Source organism: Amblyomma mixtum, chromosome 5 (genome assembly GCF_055824585.1).
Source record: "Amblyomma mixtum isolate Tamu chromosome 5, ASM5582458v1, whole genome shotgun sequence".
NCBI classification, from domain to species: domain Eukaryota; kingdom Metazoa; phylum Arthropoda; class Arachnida; order Ixodida; family Ixodidae; genus Amblyomma; species Amblyomma mixtum.
In genome coordinates, this window is record NC_143016.1 from 36,117,296 (window position 1) to 36,135,647 (window position 18,352).

General features: G+C 50.0%; 1 protein-coding gene across 6 annotated transcripts in view; it reads right to left on the reverse strand.

The window, feature by feature from the left end:
• Positions 1-18,352, reverse strand: part of HDAC4 (histone deacetylase 4) — a 252,546-nt gene that overhangs the window by 101,543 nt on the left and 132,651 nt on the right. For 3 of the 6 annotated variants that reach the window (XM_089543944.1, XM_089543946.1, XM_089543941.1), the window contains exon 1: positions 10,304-10,853. The exons of 2 other annotated variants lie outside the window; for them this stretch is intronic. In XM_089543944.1, the coding sequence (XP_089400070.1) occupies positions 10,304-10,343 (40 nt within the window). In that variant the 5' untranslated portion in view covers positions 10,344-10,853. Of the gene's footprint in view, positions 1-10,303; positions 10,855-18,352 lie in introns of those variants that run through there. One more of the 6 variants, XM_089543943.1, reaches the window with a different exon arrangement.

Genomic DNA, 18,352 nt, shown 5'->3' on the forward strand with positions numbered 1-18,352 from the left:
TTCTACTATCTCATCCTGTTCTTCGTCGTCTTGTTATTCCCATCTGGATAACATAAACAATCTAACCTCCCACCAAAGCAATACATACTACGTGTTTATCATGTATTAAGAGCATGCTTCTATACACAAACATGACTGTTATGCATCGCTGTCTATGCGCGTACGCAAAAACTACAGCTATGCTTGAAGAGTGCAACGCCACAACGCTGTCAACGTACGGTCTGCCGAGGCATATCTTGCGCAAAGCAAATGAAGGAACGCCCGGTAGTACTAAACAAAGCACGCAGTCTCACAACACTTACACTACTGGCGTCGGTTATGTGAACGGCGCTTTTTTTTTTTTGCTGTCCGTTTTCGTGCTGCGAACCAGTATAATAAAGAGTGTTTTGATACAAGCGCTTATGCGTTTAGCAAATTCGCCTATAGCCCCTCTGATCTAATCCCATGCCGCGTAGATGGTGCTGCGTAAGCCCAGCTTGAAAGCGCCACCGTTCACCGAAGCAGGAACTCTTTAAAATATGCAAAGCGTTCGCCGTATTCTTCACTGCTGCCAACAAATAAAGATACGCGAATGCTTAGGGAGAAAAAAAATGAAATAAACGACATATATCGTAGGAAACCTAACCTCGCAACGCAGCGCACGGTCAGTTGGGTCGCTTTTTCTCGAGAAGCCATACACGGTCCACAGACGTGACCAAATCACCAGCACGCTGCGAAAGACTCGCTAAACAAACTTCGCGCGCGTAAGTGCCGCAGGAATAAGTTGTCCACACACTTCAGCGAACGACTCCGCTCATTCAGTTCTCACTCTTCCTTCACCATGCGACTGAAGCGATAAGTATCAAAGGGGCCAACGGAAGGCGAAAAAAAAAAAAAAATTCTGCGAATAGCCTTCACAACGTTCTGCTTGAATAAGCTCCACGTAAGCCAAACGCGAACGTTCTGTCTACACTTCTGTTTTGAATGTATGTGCCTGTAAGGTGACGCAACAAACACCGCGCCGGCAGACGGCGCTGCACGCGACATTACGACAAGCGAGAGAGTCAAGTTGTCAAGCAAGAGCCCAACCACGTTCTTCTTATGTGGCTTCACTGCTTTCTTCTCCTAGACAAGAAATTTCCAACCGAAAGATACACTGTCCCCAATTTCAAGGTCCGACAACAGTCAAACAATGGAGCAAATAAATTAGGACGCGCGAAGAGGGTGGCTGTATATCACGTGGCCCGCAGCGTCGCGGGGATTTTCCTCCTGGCCGTAACCCCTCCCCCCGTACTCACGCCCACACTCGACGCTTACTATCTCCCTATCTCATTCACCGCCGAGTGGCAGAATCCGACGCGCACTGCGACGTCAGCCAGAGCCGGGGCATCGCAGGAAGCCCAGGGGACATCCCTGCCGCACCGCTGCACGAAAGCGGCAGCAGCAGCGCCCGCTATCTTATCTCGCTCCCAAGTGCCCCCGCGGGCGCCCAGCAGCGGCGGCGACGACCACGACGACGCAGGCTGGGCCGGGCGCGTCCGGCATCCCCAGCGAAGCGCCGCTCCGGGGACACGGCGCTTATCTCCGGACGACGACGGAATGAGCACCGCAGCGGAGAGGGAGGAGGGGTCTCCGTTACAACCGCAACGCAGCAATGAGAGGAGGAAAAGGTGTCGTCGTCAGCGCTTATGCCTTGTGCGCCGAGCCACGATGGCAGCAGTCAAGTGCGGCATCCTGGACCAAGGATCGACCACGGCGCCCAGTGACCCGTAAGGGTCAAGAACACCAATTTATTGACAATAAAGTTTTTTTCCAACCATCCATCCATCGCCTCGAGCGCTTTTCGTTCTCAGAGCCAGCTGAAACTGCTCCCCCCCCCCCCACTCTCTTTTTTTTTTTTTTTTCAGCGGCACCACTTACAAACCTTTAGGACGGCCCTTCCTCCCACATGCTCAACTTCGATTAGGCTGACCGGCGCAACCCTCAAACGCGCCAAATACAGTGCTCCTACAGTTAGTGCTTTGCCTCGATGTTGGCTCCTGGAGGCGTTGCCATGCTGACATTTGCTGGAAAGCGCGGGGATGTCCGGAGGAGGTGCTCCCTTCGGACTAAACGCAGGTCCGAAGCTCCGAGCGGTGGAAGGCCTTGCTGCACAGAGGCCAGTAGGGAAACCCAACTCCGGGCGCCGTGTATAGTGAGCTCTCAAGTTCGCCGGAGGCCAAGCGCTCCCAGCCACCTAGCACGGATTCAAGACCACCCGTGCACAACAGCTCCACAGGCTGATGAATTAATATCCTGCTTCTCCTCTGTACGCAGCACACACGAATGCTCATGCGCAATTTGCTTCTTTTGGGTGATAAACTACACAGATCATGGCACCCCCCCCCCCCCCCACACACACACACACACACACACACACAATAGTATTTTGAAGTTGACTGCGTTCGCGGGTCTGTGAAGTACGATCGTTAGGGCTAGCATCACACATTCCGAGGGCGCATAACTGCACGGAGCAGCCGCTAACGAGCACCGATATCTCACAGGCTGCGTGCGTGCAATGTCTTTCCGCAAGCATGTTGAGAACGGAAAAGTGATTTGCTGGGTCGATGAAAAAAAGAAAGAAGAAACGGTTGAAAGAAAAAAGAAGGAAACCACATCGGGACCAGGAACAGATGATGACTTCACTACAGCGCTATACGAGGCGGCGGAAATATTACACAAATAACAAGAAAGCAACAAATCGAAGGCTGCCAACACGGCGGCCAATATCGGACAGCGAGAGAGAGAGATAAATAAATAAAAAAGCGGGAGAAGAGGAAGGCAAATGCGAACGAGTCGATGCGCCGGAGCGGGAACGTAGGGCGGGAAGAAAGTCATCAGGCACGAAAACTGAATATATTCAGCGTGCGTTTCGTAACAATTGGGGAGGAAGAGGAGGAGAACAGGGAAGACGAAACGAACCGAAAGAGTACGCGGCGCGTGGGCTGCACAACGTTGAAAAATAGGCCCGAAATAAGAAAAAAAGAAAGAAAATCGCGCAAGCTCTGTGGGGAAGGAGGCTTCTAAGGCTCGATGACAGGCCGCGATACGCGCACATCCGGGCCCACTTCCCACCCTCTTCGCCGACGCAGTGAGCGCTCTGATTGGTTTCCACGCGCCAACCGAGCAATTTCGAAACCCGCGCTCGCTTAGCTCCACGGTGGTTGCCATAGTTATCCTCTGCGCTGTCCCTCGACGCGTGCCAATATGCACACGCACTGTAAAGCACCGCCGATCAGACGTTCTCTTCGGCGTCGCCAAAGCCGCCATTGCGCGTGTCGGGCTTTCCATGACGACGTTCTTGAGAGACGGCGCGCGTGAACGAACCGGCATCAAGAGTTCATTTCCTCTATTCCCCCCCTTCTATCCAACGGTGAGCAGCGCCAGCACGTTTAATGCACACGTGAAAGAAAAAATAATAAATAAAGAAAAGCAATGTACCGCAGTTCAAGCGTGCAGAGTACGTACACAAACAGGATGCAGGCACGAGACCATTCAGTCCACTTGCGAAATGGACACACGCGCCAGGAACCACGGAGGCGACCGCTACGGGGCGCAGCATAACTAACGGCTGAACACCGACAAGTACACACACACACATACACAAGCATGTGACCATTCCCACCTATTGCATGAATCGAGAAGCTTTATATGTCGAAACGCGCCAGTCCCGGACAGCTACCGACTTATTTGGAAAATGGGAGAAAAAAAAAACAGCTATACCAGCCACGGCAGTGTGGCAAAGCTGTGCATAAACATCGAGATCATTCGGTGATAAAAACACGAAAATATATTGATGAGCAAATTGAACCTAGCAATCAATAAGGGCTATATATTTAGTTATTTGTGAAAAAATCGCAATTTCGTTGTATTACAGCATGGAGGAGGCATAAAACTCGTAACTACCTGCCGAAAACGACACAACACAGAAAAAGACCGACACTTAGTCGTGACGCAACGAGCAAACGTATGCACGATGTCGCAATAACAAACACTATTCGGAACACTCGCTTAACCAGTAAATAATAACAGAAGTAACGGCATGAATATCTCGGTAGCTCTGCCCACAAGATTTTAAAGAGCCAAATACGGTAGAAAATTGCGATCAGGCACGCAGTGGCATCAAAACCACAGCCTTTGAAATATGAATATGTACCAACTAGCCCGTCAAAAAGTCTTACAAAAGGAAGCCAACATTACGGCCGCGTTTCGACGGTGGCAAAATGCAAAAGGCGCCCGTGCGATGTCAGCAGGTGGTGGAAATTACTCCGAAGCGTTTCACTGTGGCCCCTACGGACACTGTTCCTTTTCTGTACAACAAATTTTCACTTCTTTTCTTTTTACACCAGAACACCAATTGCCCCTCTCGGCTGACTATGCGACCCGAACAGCCCGTTAACTATTTGCTTGTTGTCTCGTTAACCTGAATTCAAATGTAACTCATACTGCTGTGCGGATGTATTTCGTTCAGTCTCCTCACAAGAGCGTTAGAGCACATCAATCTTGGTTGGTTAGGCCTAAACACTTCGCCGCCCCGCGAATATATGCGCGCAAGGTTCACGGGCACACAATGAGAGGACGACGCGCCCGCTGCTGCCTACACACCCCACAAGGCGCCGACGCATGCGTTCGAGGAAATGGCTAGAAGAAAGAACAGCCGATACGAGAGGCGCCAATGGAAAGAGCCTCCGCCGCGATAAGAGAAGACCTATATATGAGCCGACTCGCATCCCATATATAAACGCTAGGCAGGCCGCGGACCACGCTATCGGCTCTGACGTCACTGGCGTCAGCTACTTGGCACACTATCGGAGCAAAAAATAAATAAAGAAAACGTAAAGAGACGCGGAGAAAGGCGGTGCACCCGTCACTCATCGACGCCGCAACCGAGCGACGCCAAGCGGCGGAGGCGGAATCAAGCGACCCGTTACACAAGGGCGGACGACACGCGTAGAGACCGTGCTCACGAGCGACCCGGTCACGAGATAAGCCGAGTGGTAGCCTTCTTTTCAGTCGAGCTATATACGGAACGCTGAAGCGATAATACCCGCGAAAATGCCACAATGGGAAGAGGCACGGTGTGCTATCAGGCGGACACTGCAGGCGAGCGAAGTCTTCGTTACAGAGCGCGCCGAGCTAAGCGAAAAAATAAAACAAGGCATGTAGTCGAAGCGTTTTTCAGTTTATCGCAGAGCGGGCGAGGGACAGGTAGGCAGCGTCACGGTCATTCGTGCGACATGCAATGTTCGCATTGGCCCACATTATGCGTTTACTGCATTGTTCAGAGACACTGCGGCAGGTTTACGGCCCAGCCTATATGCAGGGTCCAGTAAGCCCACTAGTCATATATTGTGCGCTCGTGGCTCGACACAAAATGAAAAGCTCGTCATTTCTTTTTTTTTTGTCATTTTTTCGCCATTCCATTACAGCCATGCTGTGTAGGCTATGGTGAGGGCGTCACGCTGCCACGCAAACCGCGAGAAATACGAGAAGAACCAAAGGACATCGCGGGAACGCCAAAACACAATCCAAATGGCAGTCTCCCTGCTTGTGGGCAGTTTGCGCATCTTCACGATGGAAACGCTGGTCTTCGTATTAAATAAGCGAGACAATACGTAACGTCTCTGCCAAAAGAAACCAGGCTGCATGGTTTGCTTCTCAGTCGGACAGTGGAGCACATATGGCGCCTCTTACGCTCTAAATCTGCCTCCCAAGTACTGACCGAGCCCAATGCTACTAAAATCTCTACCCGCCGCGGTGGCTCAGTGGTTACGGCGCTCGGATACTGACCCGAAAGACGCGGGTTCGACCCCGGCCGCGGCGGTCGAATTTCGATGGAAGCGAAATTCTAGAGGCCCGTGTAGTGTGCGATGTCAGTGCACGTTAAAGAACCCCAGGTGGTCGAAATTTCCGGAGCCCTTCACTACGGCGTCTCTCATAGCCTTAGTCGCTTTGGGACGCTAAACCCCATAAACCAGCTAAACCAGAAGAACCCTTGCCTCACCTTTCAAGACCTTCTGGTCTTTAGGAAAGCACTGGTCAGACCATCGAGCCTGGTTAGTCCGCCACCTGTGTTCCTCAGCACAACACGACCATACATCTCGCGCCTGCTCCTGAAGCGGGCCCTTGAGAAACGGTCCCTGGACTGGTCACGTGTTCCTTCCACAAGATGGAAACAAAGGCCCGGCTTCCTCAAGCACACCAATGACAACCATGTGAGCCTATACAGCGACCACGGCCTTCCGAACTCCGATCTCTCCGCTGCAATGATCGCCGTGACGCGCACACGCTACATGAGTAAAGCTGCACAAAGTAATTTTTGTTGTTGCAGCTCTCAACAAGAGTTCTTACGTTGCCACGAGCCTCTCATAGCCTGTGACGAAGTGCGCCTACCGTTAAGGGCGGAAACACACCAAACCAAACCAAACCAAACCAAACACTTCAAAAGTATTCGAAAACGACTCCACCCTCTCCACTTTTCCTCGAATTACTGGTTGCGTGCGTATACGGAGATTAAGATATGTGTGGCGGCTTCTCTTTCAGCTTTCCTTTCCGAGACGAAATGTTGGGCGTAACGGTGCCGCACAGCCTACAGCTTTTCCATCGCAGAGATGAGCTTCTCCACGCGTTCATGCCCTGCAGACACTGCAAGTGGCGACGCATGTAAGCACTTCCTCTAGATAATGCCATTACAGGCATACATTTATTAGCTTGTGCGTTAAAAAATGTATGATGCAAGTAATCGTCGCCCAGCCCACACCACGACGCACACAGGGGGAAACGCTACAGTCGACAGCCCCATTTATAAAGCTCCACAAACAAATGTTTTCACCTTTCGACCATTCTTCAACCTGCCAGCTACACACACACACATATGTGGTACTGCGAATAACAGACTGCTGGGCGAGCTCCTAGACAACGGCGGCACAAGAACGAGATCAACACATGCGCAATGTGTTATTTTCTTTATTCTGCCGTCGTCGTTTCGCGGCCGTTCTCGGGTGTTCTAGGTGGCGTGCAGACAAATACAGTACATGCTTTGTCCTTTCATCCGACGTTACCTCCTTCTCACCGCTGCGTTCCCGATGGAAGCGCATCCTGTTACCGGCCAGCGCGCGTGCCTGTACAGCAGCCGGAGATTCCCAACATCTGGGAAAGGTCCAGCAATTCTGACCTCGGCGTCACGCTGGTAGCTCGGTTGGATTAATCTCCTATGACGTCGCCAGTGTCATCCCTCTCGTTGCATACCTTTTAAAAATGGAAATTCATCGATGCTCTTTCTCGTTTAAGCAGCCCATCACGCAACTTTGCTCTATCTCGCGCGAAACCAGCTTGATCTCGGCGTTCTCTTTTCTCCCCCTTGAAAAGTAGCAAGGACACAAGAAATCGCAAGAAAGTTTGCTCAACTCAAGTTCGCACAAACGCACGCTGCAGCGATCCCCGTTACGCGAGCATGCCATGGGTTGCCGCTTTAGTAACGCAGCACGAGGGCGTGCAGCCATTCATTCTACGGTCTTCCGCAGCGGCGTACAATCGAGCTCAGGGATATACGTGTACTGCAGCCAAGGACCAGTTTACCGAAACGAACCAGGCTGCGCGGGCTCGCCATCACGAAGAGTTCGAAGTTTTCCCTTTCTTCGCGGCAGGGGATTCCGGTTTCCCGGAACCAGGGTTCACACATCGCTTAAGGCGGCGACACGAAAACGCGCAGGAAGATCGATGAACGCACGATGCTCTGCAGCTCAGGTGAGAGAGGAGTTAAAAACCGGGTATTTCGCTTCCAGGTAAATGACACGGTTCGCGAAGCAGCTGACGGGCTTCGCTCTTACAGGCAACTGCAAAGTGGGGGGACACAGCACAAACGAATGAAGAGAAACATGTGTACATATATGTGTGAGCGAGGTTAGGAAAGCGACGGACGTAAACTGCTGCTGATGACGGATTGATCTCAAATCATGCTCGGCGCTTAATGCTGCGTAGTAATAAAATTGTTTCCCTCTCGCCAATTATCCCCGCCCTGCGCCAGCTGTTGCCATCATAATCCAGCAAAGTTTACCAGTATCAACTGTAGGACTACAATCACCGTTTCAAGAAGACATCTTCGCGTCTGAACTTAGGAAAACAAAACGATTCTTCAAACCAGTACACAGCTCAAGGCTTGGCCTCAAGAATCCATCACGTCACTAGTGTGTCATTGCTTCGTTTTACGCGAACCCAGCGTTTTTTTTTCTTCATATCGCAATCAGGGAGGGCATTTTTTTGTAAGTTAGCGAGATAATTTTATTTCGGGTTTCTAACGCCATGTGCATCACCCCCCAAAAAAAATGTGATCACAGGATTACTTATTTCTGAAATATGGTGTTTTGATGCCACAGTTTCCAACGACTGAGATACCGTGTACGAATTTTTTTATACATGCCGGCAGAAGATGAAATGTTGGTGTTTCGCTTAGGAGAAATAGCGGATTGTCTTTCTTGAGACCCGACACTACATAGGCTGACATTTTTTTTTTTTAACAAATACCCCGCAGCGTGCGAAAGGGCAATCCCGTGACAGTCTTCAGATGGAGCTGAGGCATATCTCAATCCAAGCCGGACCTAAACGTCCCAGCTACGCAGCCGGCCGAGATAGCGGACGGGAAAACACCACTGTCGCCGCCACACAGGGCGCAATGGCAGGCGCCGTTATCGGACCGTAGTGGGAAAGAGAAGCAACTAGCCAGCGTCCAGAGAGATAACACGCCTCGCCAGACAAACGAGACGAAGGCCATAAACGATTCCGGCAGAGCTAGCTAGCTGCCCAGGCCTCGACACGATGCATGGCTACGCCTTGGAGGTGCTATCCCTCGATTACAGAGCCAGACAGCCTGCCTCATATACCCCTCACCCCCTTGCGTTCCTCTACACTTTTTATTAAGCGAAAGTGCCGAAAAGGGCACGCCATAGGGTGTGTAATGGGGATCGACCGAAGGGAGTAACAGAGACTCAATTTTCGGAGAAAGGTTCTGGAACGCGGCATCGTAGTACTCGGTCTCCTCCCATGCTGATCACGCCGACGGCGCCGCACATGCCGATAGAGACGTATACCGTATGAAGTAAATTGATTTTTGATTAAACGAAATGGCGCAGTATCTGTCTCACATATCTCAGTGGACACCTGAACCGCGCCGTAAGGGAAGGGAGGAAGGTGGGAGTGAAAGAGAGAAAGAGGCCGTTAGTGTTTTGGGGCAAGGCGATTATAATAGTTTTTTTTTTTTTTTTTTACGGGCATAATTAGCAATGTGGGGTATCAAGCACGCAGTAGTGGAGGGAATTTCCACCCCTGGCGTTGAACCTAAACCGCAACACGGACGTTTTTGCTTTAAACGTCCATAAAGCCAGGAGGCAAATCGGGCTGCAGTAAACGGCAAGACCACGGTGGCACCGTATCGGCTGCAAACGCTGTCCATCAATGAAAGCATAACGAAACAATGTGCTGGGAACAAAGACCGGATCAGCTTAAACCCGGTATGCACATGTGCCGCGTTAACACAAATGAATTACAAAAACTTCCAGGCCAGACCGCACTGAGCATTGGAGACGAAACGCCAAGAAAGCAACGAAACACGCAATACCTCATAACAAAATCCCTTACATCGACATCTACTAAAGTATTACGCACGCGTTCTGACAGTCTGTTGAGCGAAGAGAGATGCGCACGGAGTTTTCAACAGCGCGCTCCTTCAGGCAGCGTCTTGTCCACGAAAACACTCCCAAGAAACGTCACTATTACGCAACCGTCCGACATCCGGCAGTCCGTACTACGTACGACAGAGCTGCTAGCAGTAAGAAAGGGAAAGAGAACCTCCAGCTGGGCGGGTGAAGGAGCGCTTTATTGGCTCGTAGCAACAAGCTGACAGGACATGCCATGCGACGAGATGGGAAAAGCGGAAAGAAAGACAGAAACGCGAAATTATAAAGCCACATCCACCACGGATGCGCAGGAATGCTTCCACCAAGGTATATTTCGCAGGAAACGGCACAGGAGAAATGAAAACAGAAAATGAGGCCGGGGCAGGCATGAGAAGGAAAAGTAAAAACAACGTTGCGACACGAACGTTTCTCATGCGCGAGCACAAGGGGAAAAAAAAAAAAAAGAAGAGGAAAACGAAAGGAAACCACACGCGAAAGTACCAACTGCGACAACCGCGCACGAACACACACACGCAACGCACATGCGTGCCGCGGTGACCGACACGCTGAGGCCCCGCCACGGTAACCTGGTAACAGATACGGAACACACATACCTGCCGGTGAAAAGCTCATGCGATGTAACCGGGTCGCCATTCCATTATCCGTAAGCGCGGTGGACGGGAGCCACCACGGCGACGACAACGACGAGGTTCGCGGCGAAGGGAAAACAGCCGACGAACTGCCGATGGTGGGGAGGGTGTTCCTTTCCGTAGGCACTCAGTTACGCGTCACGACGCACATCTGACGATCCGTCGTATACAATCCTCCTTGGCGATGACAATCCGTGGGCACAACCTCGTCGCTGGGGCGAAGCTCGGCGAGCGAGGCTCCCTCGGTCGGTTTCTTTTCGTCCAACGACGTCCGTACACAGTCGCAGACGATGGCAAGCACGATCAAACGACAGGCAAGATGTCTCGCACACACTAAGCTCACACTGTCGCCGTCAAAGGAGGGGCCGAACGCGAAACAACACGACAGACGAACAAGTGCGGGGCACACGCCTCACGAACACGACGCTAGCAGCGCGCCGCCCGTACAACACTGCGTCAACGCCGGAGTACGCTCGCTGCGCTCGCCGCACGTCTGCTCGCGATCGACGGGAGGCGGTGGCGCCAAGCTTACCCCGACGCCCGTGAAGCGGCGCCCCTTCCGGCAGCAGCTTCAAATGCGCATGCAGAGAGGGCGCTAGCTAATTCAGCTGCGCCATGAGCGCCGCAGACCAATGCGACGTTGCAGCGGTGTGTTTTGTGAGCGCCCCAGTAGCAGTATCGGCAATCAAAAATGGCAGGCACAGTATTAAAAAAATTAAACGAAATACTTAAAGCTGCTGTTGTCCCTTAGGTCATGAGCTTTATTAAGTGTATGATGACGGAAGCAATACAGGACTGCTGTGAAAACAGTGCAGTGTACTGCAAGTAGCTTTTTTTTTTTTTTTTACTGAAGAAAGAGTTCCACCCTATTCCATGAGCAAGTGCTGTATAATGGTATCGAATAAAGCAAGACGAAAAGGTTTGGTTTATGGGGTTTAACGTCCCAAAGCGACTCAGGCTATGAGAGACTACTAGTGAAGAGCTCCACAGTACACGGTACACAGTATACATCGCATAGTTCTCCAAAGAAATTCAACCGCCGAGGCCGGGATCGAACCCGCGTCTTTCTAGTCAGCAGCCGAGCACCATCACCACTGAGCCACCGCGGCGGCTCAAGACGAAAAGGAATACCGTATTTTCTCCCACACTGAACGTACTTTTCTTCCCGAAATATCTCTGCAAACTTCGGAGTACGTTCATTACATGGGGAAAAAAAATGTTAAGAAAAATTGAAGAGACAAAAATAAATACTCCATACAAAAAAAAAAAACACCACGCACACTTCAGAATTATTTACGTGCTTGAGAACGTAGTAAGCAACTCTTACCATAAACCTAGACTTACAACTCGTGTTTTGGCACATAATCCTGTACAAAGAACGCGAAACTAGAATTCACTCCAGCACAATTCACACAATTCAGCGTGAGGCACAAATGCAAGAAGTTGCTGAGCAGGGGAGCTCTTTGCGGATGATCGTTGTTTCTATCGGTTTTCATATTCCTCGCAGAACATTCTTTTTGCCTGTTCGCCCGGTAGTGTGGGGTAGTTTTGGCATTAAGGAGGGGATTTATAATATTCGTAGTGGTTTCGGCGTTCACTATAGCGTGAGCAGTACACTGCGTGCCGAGAAACAAGGAAGGGGAGGGGGGGGGGGGGGGGGGGTTGGCTACTACGCGAGTGAGTACGGCAAACTATTCAGTGGCTTCAGTAATAAGTAGGATCCCGAAATAGCGAGCAAAGAGGCCCGTGGGAGCAGAAGAGAAGAGTGTAGCTTTTTAGCGGGATAGCTGGTTCACAATGTTGAAAAAGTTATGCGCTTACGTGACGACAAGACAGAGAGGACGCAAACGACTGTACCCCTCGTGCTGCGTTTGCGTCCTTCCCCCTGTTGTCGTCATGCAAGCGCAATCAAATCAATCTCCTGACGCCGATACACTAAACTAAGAGAAGTCCGAAAACCTGCAAGACACCTCAGTAGTTTCCATTCCTTCCAGTCACGGCTGCACAGCGAATTCGGACTCCGCGAAAGATTCAAAAACAAGTCCAACGAAAAGCCTCAGAAAAAATAATCCAGTACAACTAATTTTCTCGCTTAAGGTTTCTTAAGTCTCGGCTTCAGGATATTACCGTACTTACCATAAAGTCGTGCAAGTTGAATTAGGTATCAAACCAGGTAACAAACTAAACTCACTGCTATCTGATCAGTTCAGATCAAGAGGAGGAAATTAACTTTAACAAGACGTGTACGTATATGTACTGCGCAGAACAGATAACTGATACTAGTCCGTTAGAGTGAACCGGGCTTGAAGTGAGCCTAACAGTACTTCGGTGGGCGTGGAGTACAGCGCCCCGTTATGGTGGGTTAATTGAAAAAAAGAATGATTGTGCCTCTAATAACATCCCACCCTTTTCCCTCCCCCACCCCTTTTGCTACGCCCTCCTCGCAGTATTCGGTCACTGTTGGTAGGAGTTTCTTTCTATTATGAACTAATGCATCGCGAACCCCTGAAACATACGTCTGTCTCGGGAATCATTACAATATATATAACGAGACCAGAATATCAGCTTAATCAAGCGTCGAAAACCAATTACAGCGTAGAAAGAGATACATGTTCCCAACATTACTGAACAAACTACATGATTAAAATATACAGCTTCCCACGAATCACTGCGCACTGAGCGATATCATATCAAATGAAATGTGAGGATAAGTTTCAAGTGGAGCCGTGGAGCTATTCTTTTGCTTGATGAATAGCCCAGTACTTGCTGTTATCTTTTCGCTGGCTTTGTTGGTGTTGCACGACAGGGTTTAACCTAGTAATTACTTTTTTTGCCTCTATTTTTACACTCTCCTATTATGGTTGTTGTTTCCGTGCCCATCGGCACTGACGGCTGTGAATCCAACATGAAATGAAATTGAAATTGGCTTTTGAGGAAAGGAAATGGCGTAGTATCGGACACATCTCGGTGGACACCTGAACCGCGTCGTGAGGGAAGGGAGGAAAGTTGGAATGAAAGAAGAAAGGAAGATGAGGGTTCGTAGTGGAGGGTTTCGGAAACGGCGAAACGAAGGTGTCTAATTGGCCCACTGCGCCCTACGTTGGGTGCTGTAGGCGTGTAAAAATTACCCCATAGAAATTATTCATGTCCATTGGGAATGGCTTCAAAGTTAGTCGGAGCGATATATCAGACACGTGCTTTCTGTGGTGTGTTTCAAGAGGCCTATACAGTACCCAGCGTAGGGCGCAGAGGGACAATTCCGCCGCGTTGTTCCGCCGGAAAGCGCTTGAACGTGGCCAGAACGGTCAAGAAAGACGGAACTTACGCAGCAGGAAGGGATTAAAAAATAAATAAATATTGAGTATCTCACGATTCACACAACGACGTCCCCGGCGGATGTGTGTGGCCTTTTGTTCGATCTCTCCGGAAGTGCAGCCCTTCTTCCGCTCTGTGAACGCAGTGGAAAATCATGGACTGCATCACGACTTACAAGGAACACACTTCGCAACGTCCCGTTATTTCCGTCATAAGCCCATTATGGTCGGGCTACGGGAAATGACTTTCTTCCCAACTTTTTAAATTTATTTTACGTGTGTCGAAGCTTCCTCTTTGCTGTCAAAACACGCATTAGAGGAATATTTGCGAGCGAATTCTTCGAATATCAATTAAATTGCACCGAAATCAGAAAAGCATTTGCACTGTATATTTATGTTCGTGTTGCCTGCCACGACTAACAGCCCGACAAGCCTCTTTGGCTTTAGATGGTCCGTTTTGTCTTTATATTACTGTACCTTTCAGCGTTCTGAATAGAGAAATTTATTATTATTATTATTATTTCATTTTCGGCAGGGAAGGAGAAAGTAACGCTCATCTCTAGGGGTGTGCGAATATTCGGAAATTTCTAATACAAATCAAACGTCCTCCTATTCGATTATTCCAACGAATCAAATACTGGACGTTCAAAAATTATTAAAAACGAACCGAATTTGTCTTCAAGTTTCCGAATACTATTCGAATAATAGGCGCGAAGTTCGAATAAGGCCTACCATATTTAAGCTCGCGCTCGAAAACCTCAGACCTATTTCGCTTACTTCTTGCATAGGAAAACTGATAGAGCACGTCATACTAGACAGACTCCAGTCTCACATGCAAAAAGAGAATTTTTGGCTTTAGGCCACATTTATCAACACAGGACACGATGCTCACACTAGCAAACGAACTCCTATCTCAGGAGCAAGAAAGGAGCACGAGGGCAATCCTAGCTCTAGATTTAACGAAAGCGTTTGATAACGTCAAACACAAAGCAATCCTAGAATCTCTTTCACCGTTGAATGTAGGCGAAAGAGCGTTTAACTACATCAAGGACTTTCTCTCCGATAGAACGGCTAAAATTAAAAATTGGCACAATCAAATCCGACACCTTCAGTTTAGGAGACAGAGGAACGCCGCAAGGATCGGTCCTCTCCCCCTTCTTATTCAATAGAACCCTCATCAAAATGGCACACGTACTCGCAAAAAATCCCAGACCTAGAACACTCCTTGTACGCAGACGATATCACCTTTTGGACCCCCACGGGGAGTATCGCCACGATACAAGGTGCGCTACAACAAGCAGCAGATGTAGTAGTAGAGGAGGCACAAGCCGCGGGACTCACGTGTTACCCCCCCCCCCCCCCCCCCTTCCCTCCTCAAAATCTGAAGTCCTCATCCTACACCCAAGGCGTCAAAGAAAGAATAAAGCGCCTGAAATCAAAATCTACGCGGAAGGAGCAGCCATCCCAGGAGTGGAAACACTAAGAATCTCGGGAATGCTGATACAGTCAAACCAAAACAACGAAACGCTAATTAAGAAACTGAGAAACACTGTCAATCAAGTCTCCCTCCTCATCAGACGCATCGCGAATAGGCGAGGAGGAGTTAAAGAAGCTGGGACCAGGAAACTAATACAAGCCTTCGTTCTTAGCAGAGTCAACTACACTATACACCATACATCACCCTCACACTCAGAGAAAGAGACGACCTAGATTCTCTAATTAGGTAATCGTACGAAATTGCGCTCAACCTCTCTCGTCATACTCCAAATGAAAAATTACTACAGTTAGGAATTCATAACACCTTAGCGGAAATGATGGAAGCACACCTCACCGCACAATATGAAAGACTGTCAGGCACTGAAACAGGACGTTTCATCCTAAAGAAAGCAGGAATACAATATGAAGGAATCCGTACACACACCTTGCCAATTCCAAGACACGTGCACAAACACTTAACAGTCCATCCTGTGCTCAAAAACATGCATCCACACTACGATACGGACAGAAGAAAGCCTAGGGCACAAAAACGTCACGAAAGATTTTCAGTTCAGAAAGACACGGCGCACGTGGACGTGGCAGAACTGCGGACAGAGACGCCTTTTCTCTGGCAGTTGTCGATCATCGAGGTTCTCCCCTTGCATCGGCGACAATCGATAAAACAAAATTTCCGGAGGAGGCCGAAGAAGCTGCCATAGCCTTAGCCATTACCTCAACCACTGCCACATACATCATAAGCGACTCTAAAACAGCAATTCGAAATTTTGCAAAAGGGAGGGCCCAGTCCGCAGCCATCAAAATCTTACAAAAAATCTCCAATACCCTTCCAGATAACACTGATCTGGATCCCCGCCCATTCGGGCCATCCTGGAAATCAGGCGGCGCACCAATTTGCCCGAGGATTCGTGGTTAACCGGGAGGTGCGCTACCCCGAGCTCAGGTCGGCCAAGGAGCGAGTGACAACCAGCAAAGAAATTACTAGCCACTTCAAGAAAGAAAGACAAATCTTCCCAGAACCACATAAATCTCTGAGTAAAACACAACAAGTCACTTTCTTTAATCCGTATATGTACTCCATATGGTTCCCGGAGCAGTACAGCCCCGCCTGTTCTCTCTGTGGGAACCAAAAGGCAGACACACCGCACATCGTCTACTCATGTAATCAAGACAAGCCATCGCAGAGTCTGCAGCTCTCTACCCAATCTCAGTGGGAGGCCGCGCTGTTCAGCTCGGACCCGGAGGTTCAACTTCGAGTCACAGAGCGAGCCGAAGAGGTCGCCGAACGACATCGTCGGTCGGCCATCTGGACTCCGGCCTAGAAGAGGAGCCCACCGCGGGGAGGGGAACATGACCCCAATCCGCGCCTAAGACCTCTTCTTTAATAAAGTTTACCTTTTTCTCCTGCCTTCCGCGACTATTCCAAAAACAGGGACCATGCAGCGGCGATCGGTATGCGCACGCGGGATGGAGGGTTCAGCGCCGTGGTGCGGCCCATCAGCGTGGCGGTGTTTACAATCCCCATCCTGGCCTCAGAGATGGGACGATCCAGCAGGGCCCATTCAGGTTCAGCTAACCCGGCCTCTATGCCTGATCTCGGAGTCCATGCCTCAAACATAGCTCTCGCCCATCTCATGCATTGAGACGTGGCGCGGCGCTAGTTTATCAAAAGACACTTTTCCTATGCACATAACGTGACACTGATAAAGCTAATGCACTGACTGCGTGTTGCGACCAACCGAATGGAGATCAGTGTTGCATCCTTTGACAGACACAGCTATAACTGCGAAAGTCGCGTTTCGCTGTTTCTCACAACTGCTCGCTGAATATTCGCACAAGTAGCGAATATTCGTAAAAATGTTCGATTCGTATTTAATTCGGTTCTCTCAATATTCGATTCGTATTCGATTCGGTAGCAAAGCAACAGTATTGGTATTCGATTCGGTTCGGTTTGGAAAAAGTACCATTCGCACGCCCTTGCTCATTTCACAACTTCTTCGAGGAGGTTAGGAGCGCGAGGCTACGGCTTTCCGAAGTGTGTGGTCGGCTCGCCAGTGGATAAGGAGTGAGGACAGTGTACTCGGGAACGGCACTTCCCCATACTAGCAGCTTCCGCTTCAGGGCAAGAAGACAGCGACGCTCACACAAAGTAAGAACGGCTCGGGAAAGAAAAAGAAGAGGCGTCGATAGCGCGACTATGGAGCAAGGTCAGTCTGTACGGAGGGCGAGAATGTAAGTTCGCTTCGAAAACCAATACCGGCGGGCAAAAGCGCGCTCGAAGCAACGACAGCATGCGACGTTCTTGACGGGCCAAGTGCCCGCAACTAATAGGCTTTCAAATCAGCAAACACCAGTGCTCTCGCCCCGCAACAGTTGCCCCAACAAGCAAGAAGAAGCAGCGCCCTGGAGATATTTCCGACATTTCCGCACTCCGCGCGCGGGTCTGCAGAAATATCTGTTTACAAAATGGCGCCCACAAAGCACGTTGCGACACGTTCCCTCGGAGGACGGTGGCTGCGGCAAGTATGTATGGCGCTCTCTTCCGCTCTCGGCCGACCCCCGGCATGCCAACGACTCCGCGGACCGCCTCTCCCTGGAAGCGGGAAACCTTTCGGAAAGCGATGACTACGCACGGGGCAGGCAGGCGAAAACAAAAGGCGGAGCTACTGCGCAACGCCGGGGAAAGAGAGGAGTCTCTTCTGCGGTTTCACCACCCCAGTCAGCTAGCTCCGTGCGAGGCCGCGATAACAACACACGCTTGTTTGTGGCGAGGATTTTTTTTCTTCCTTTTTTTTTGCGCCACCGACGGTAACGCGCCCGTACACATGCCGAGGAGCCGCGTCATTGAAGACTCTTAAAGAGAGAAAATGAAAAACAAAAGAAGCGAAAAAAAAAAAGGAAACAACAGCGGAAATGTGTCCACGTCGGACACGCCTCCGCCACGTTTCGAACAATTTCGAAAATACGGTGCCTGCGGAGAGAGGACGGTTGAGAGAGGGACAGAACACAAGCAACGTTATGCCAATTGTTGCTGTTGCTGTTAGCCTTTTAAAAGACGGCACATACCCACACTGGGGGATCGGCCAAGGATCGGGAGGCAGAGGTTGCTATTCACCAAAAGAAAAGCACGCGGGAGAGCAACACCGGTGGATTCTACCTCCAGGAGGGCATGGGCTAAAAGGAGTTTGGATGAGAAAGCAACGTC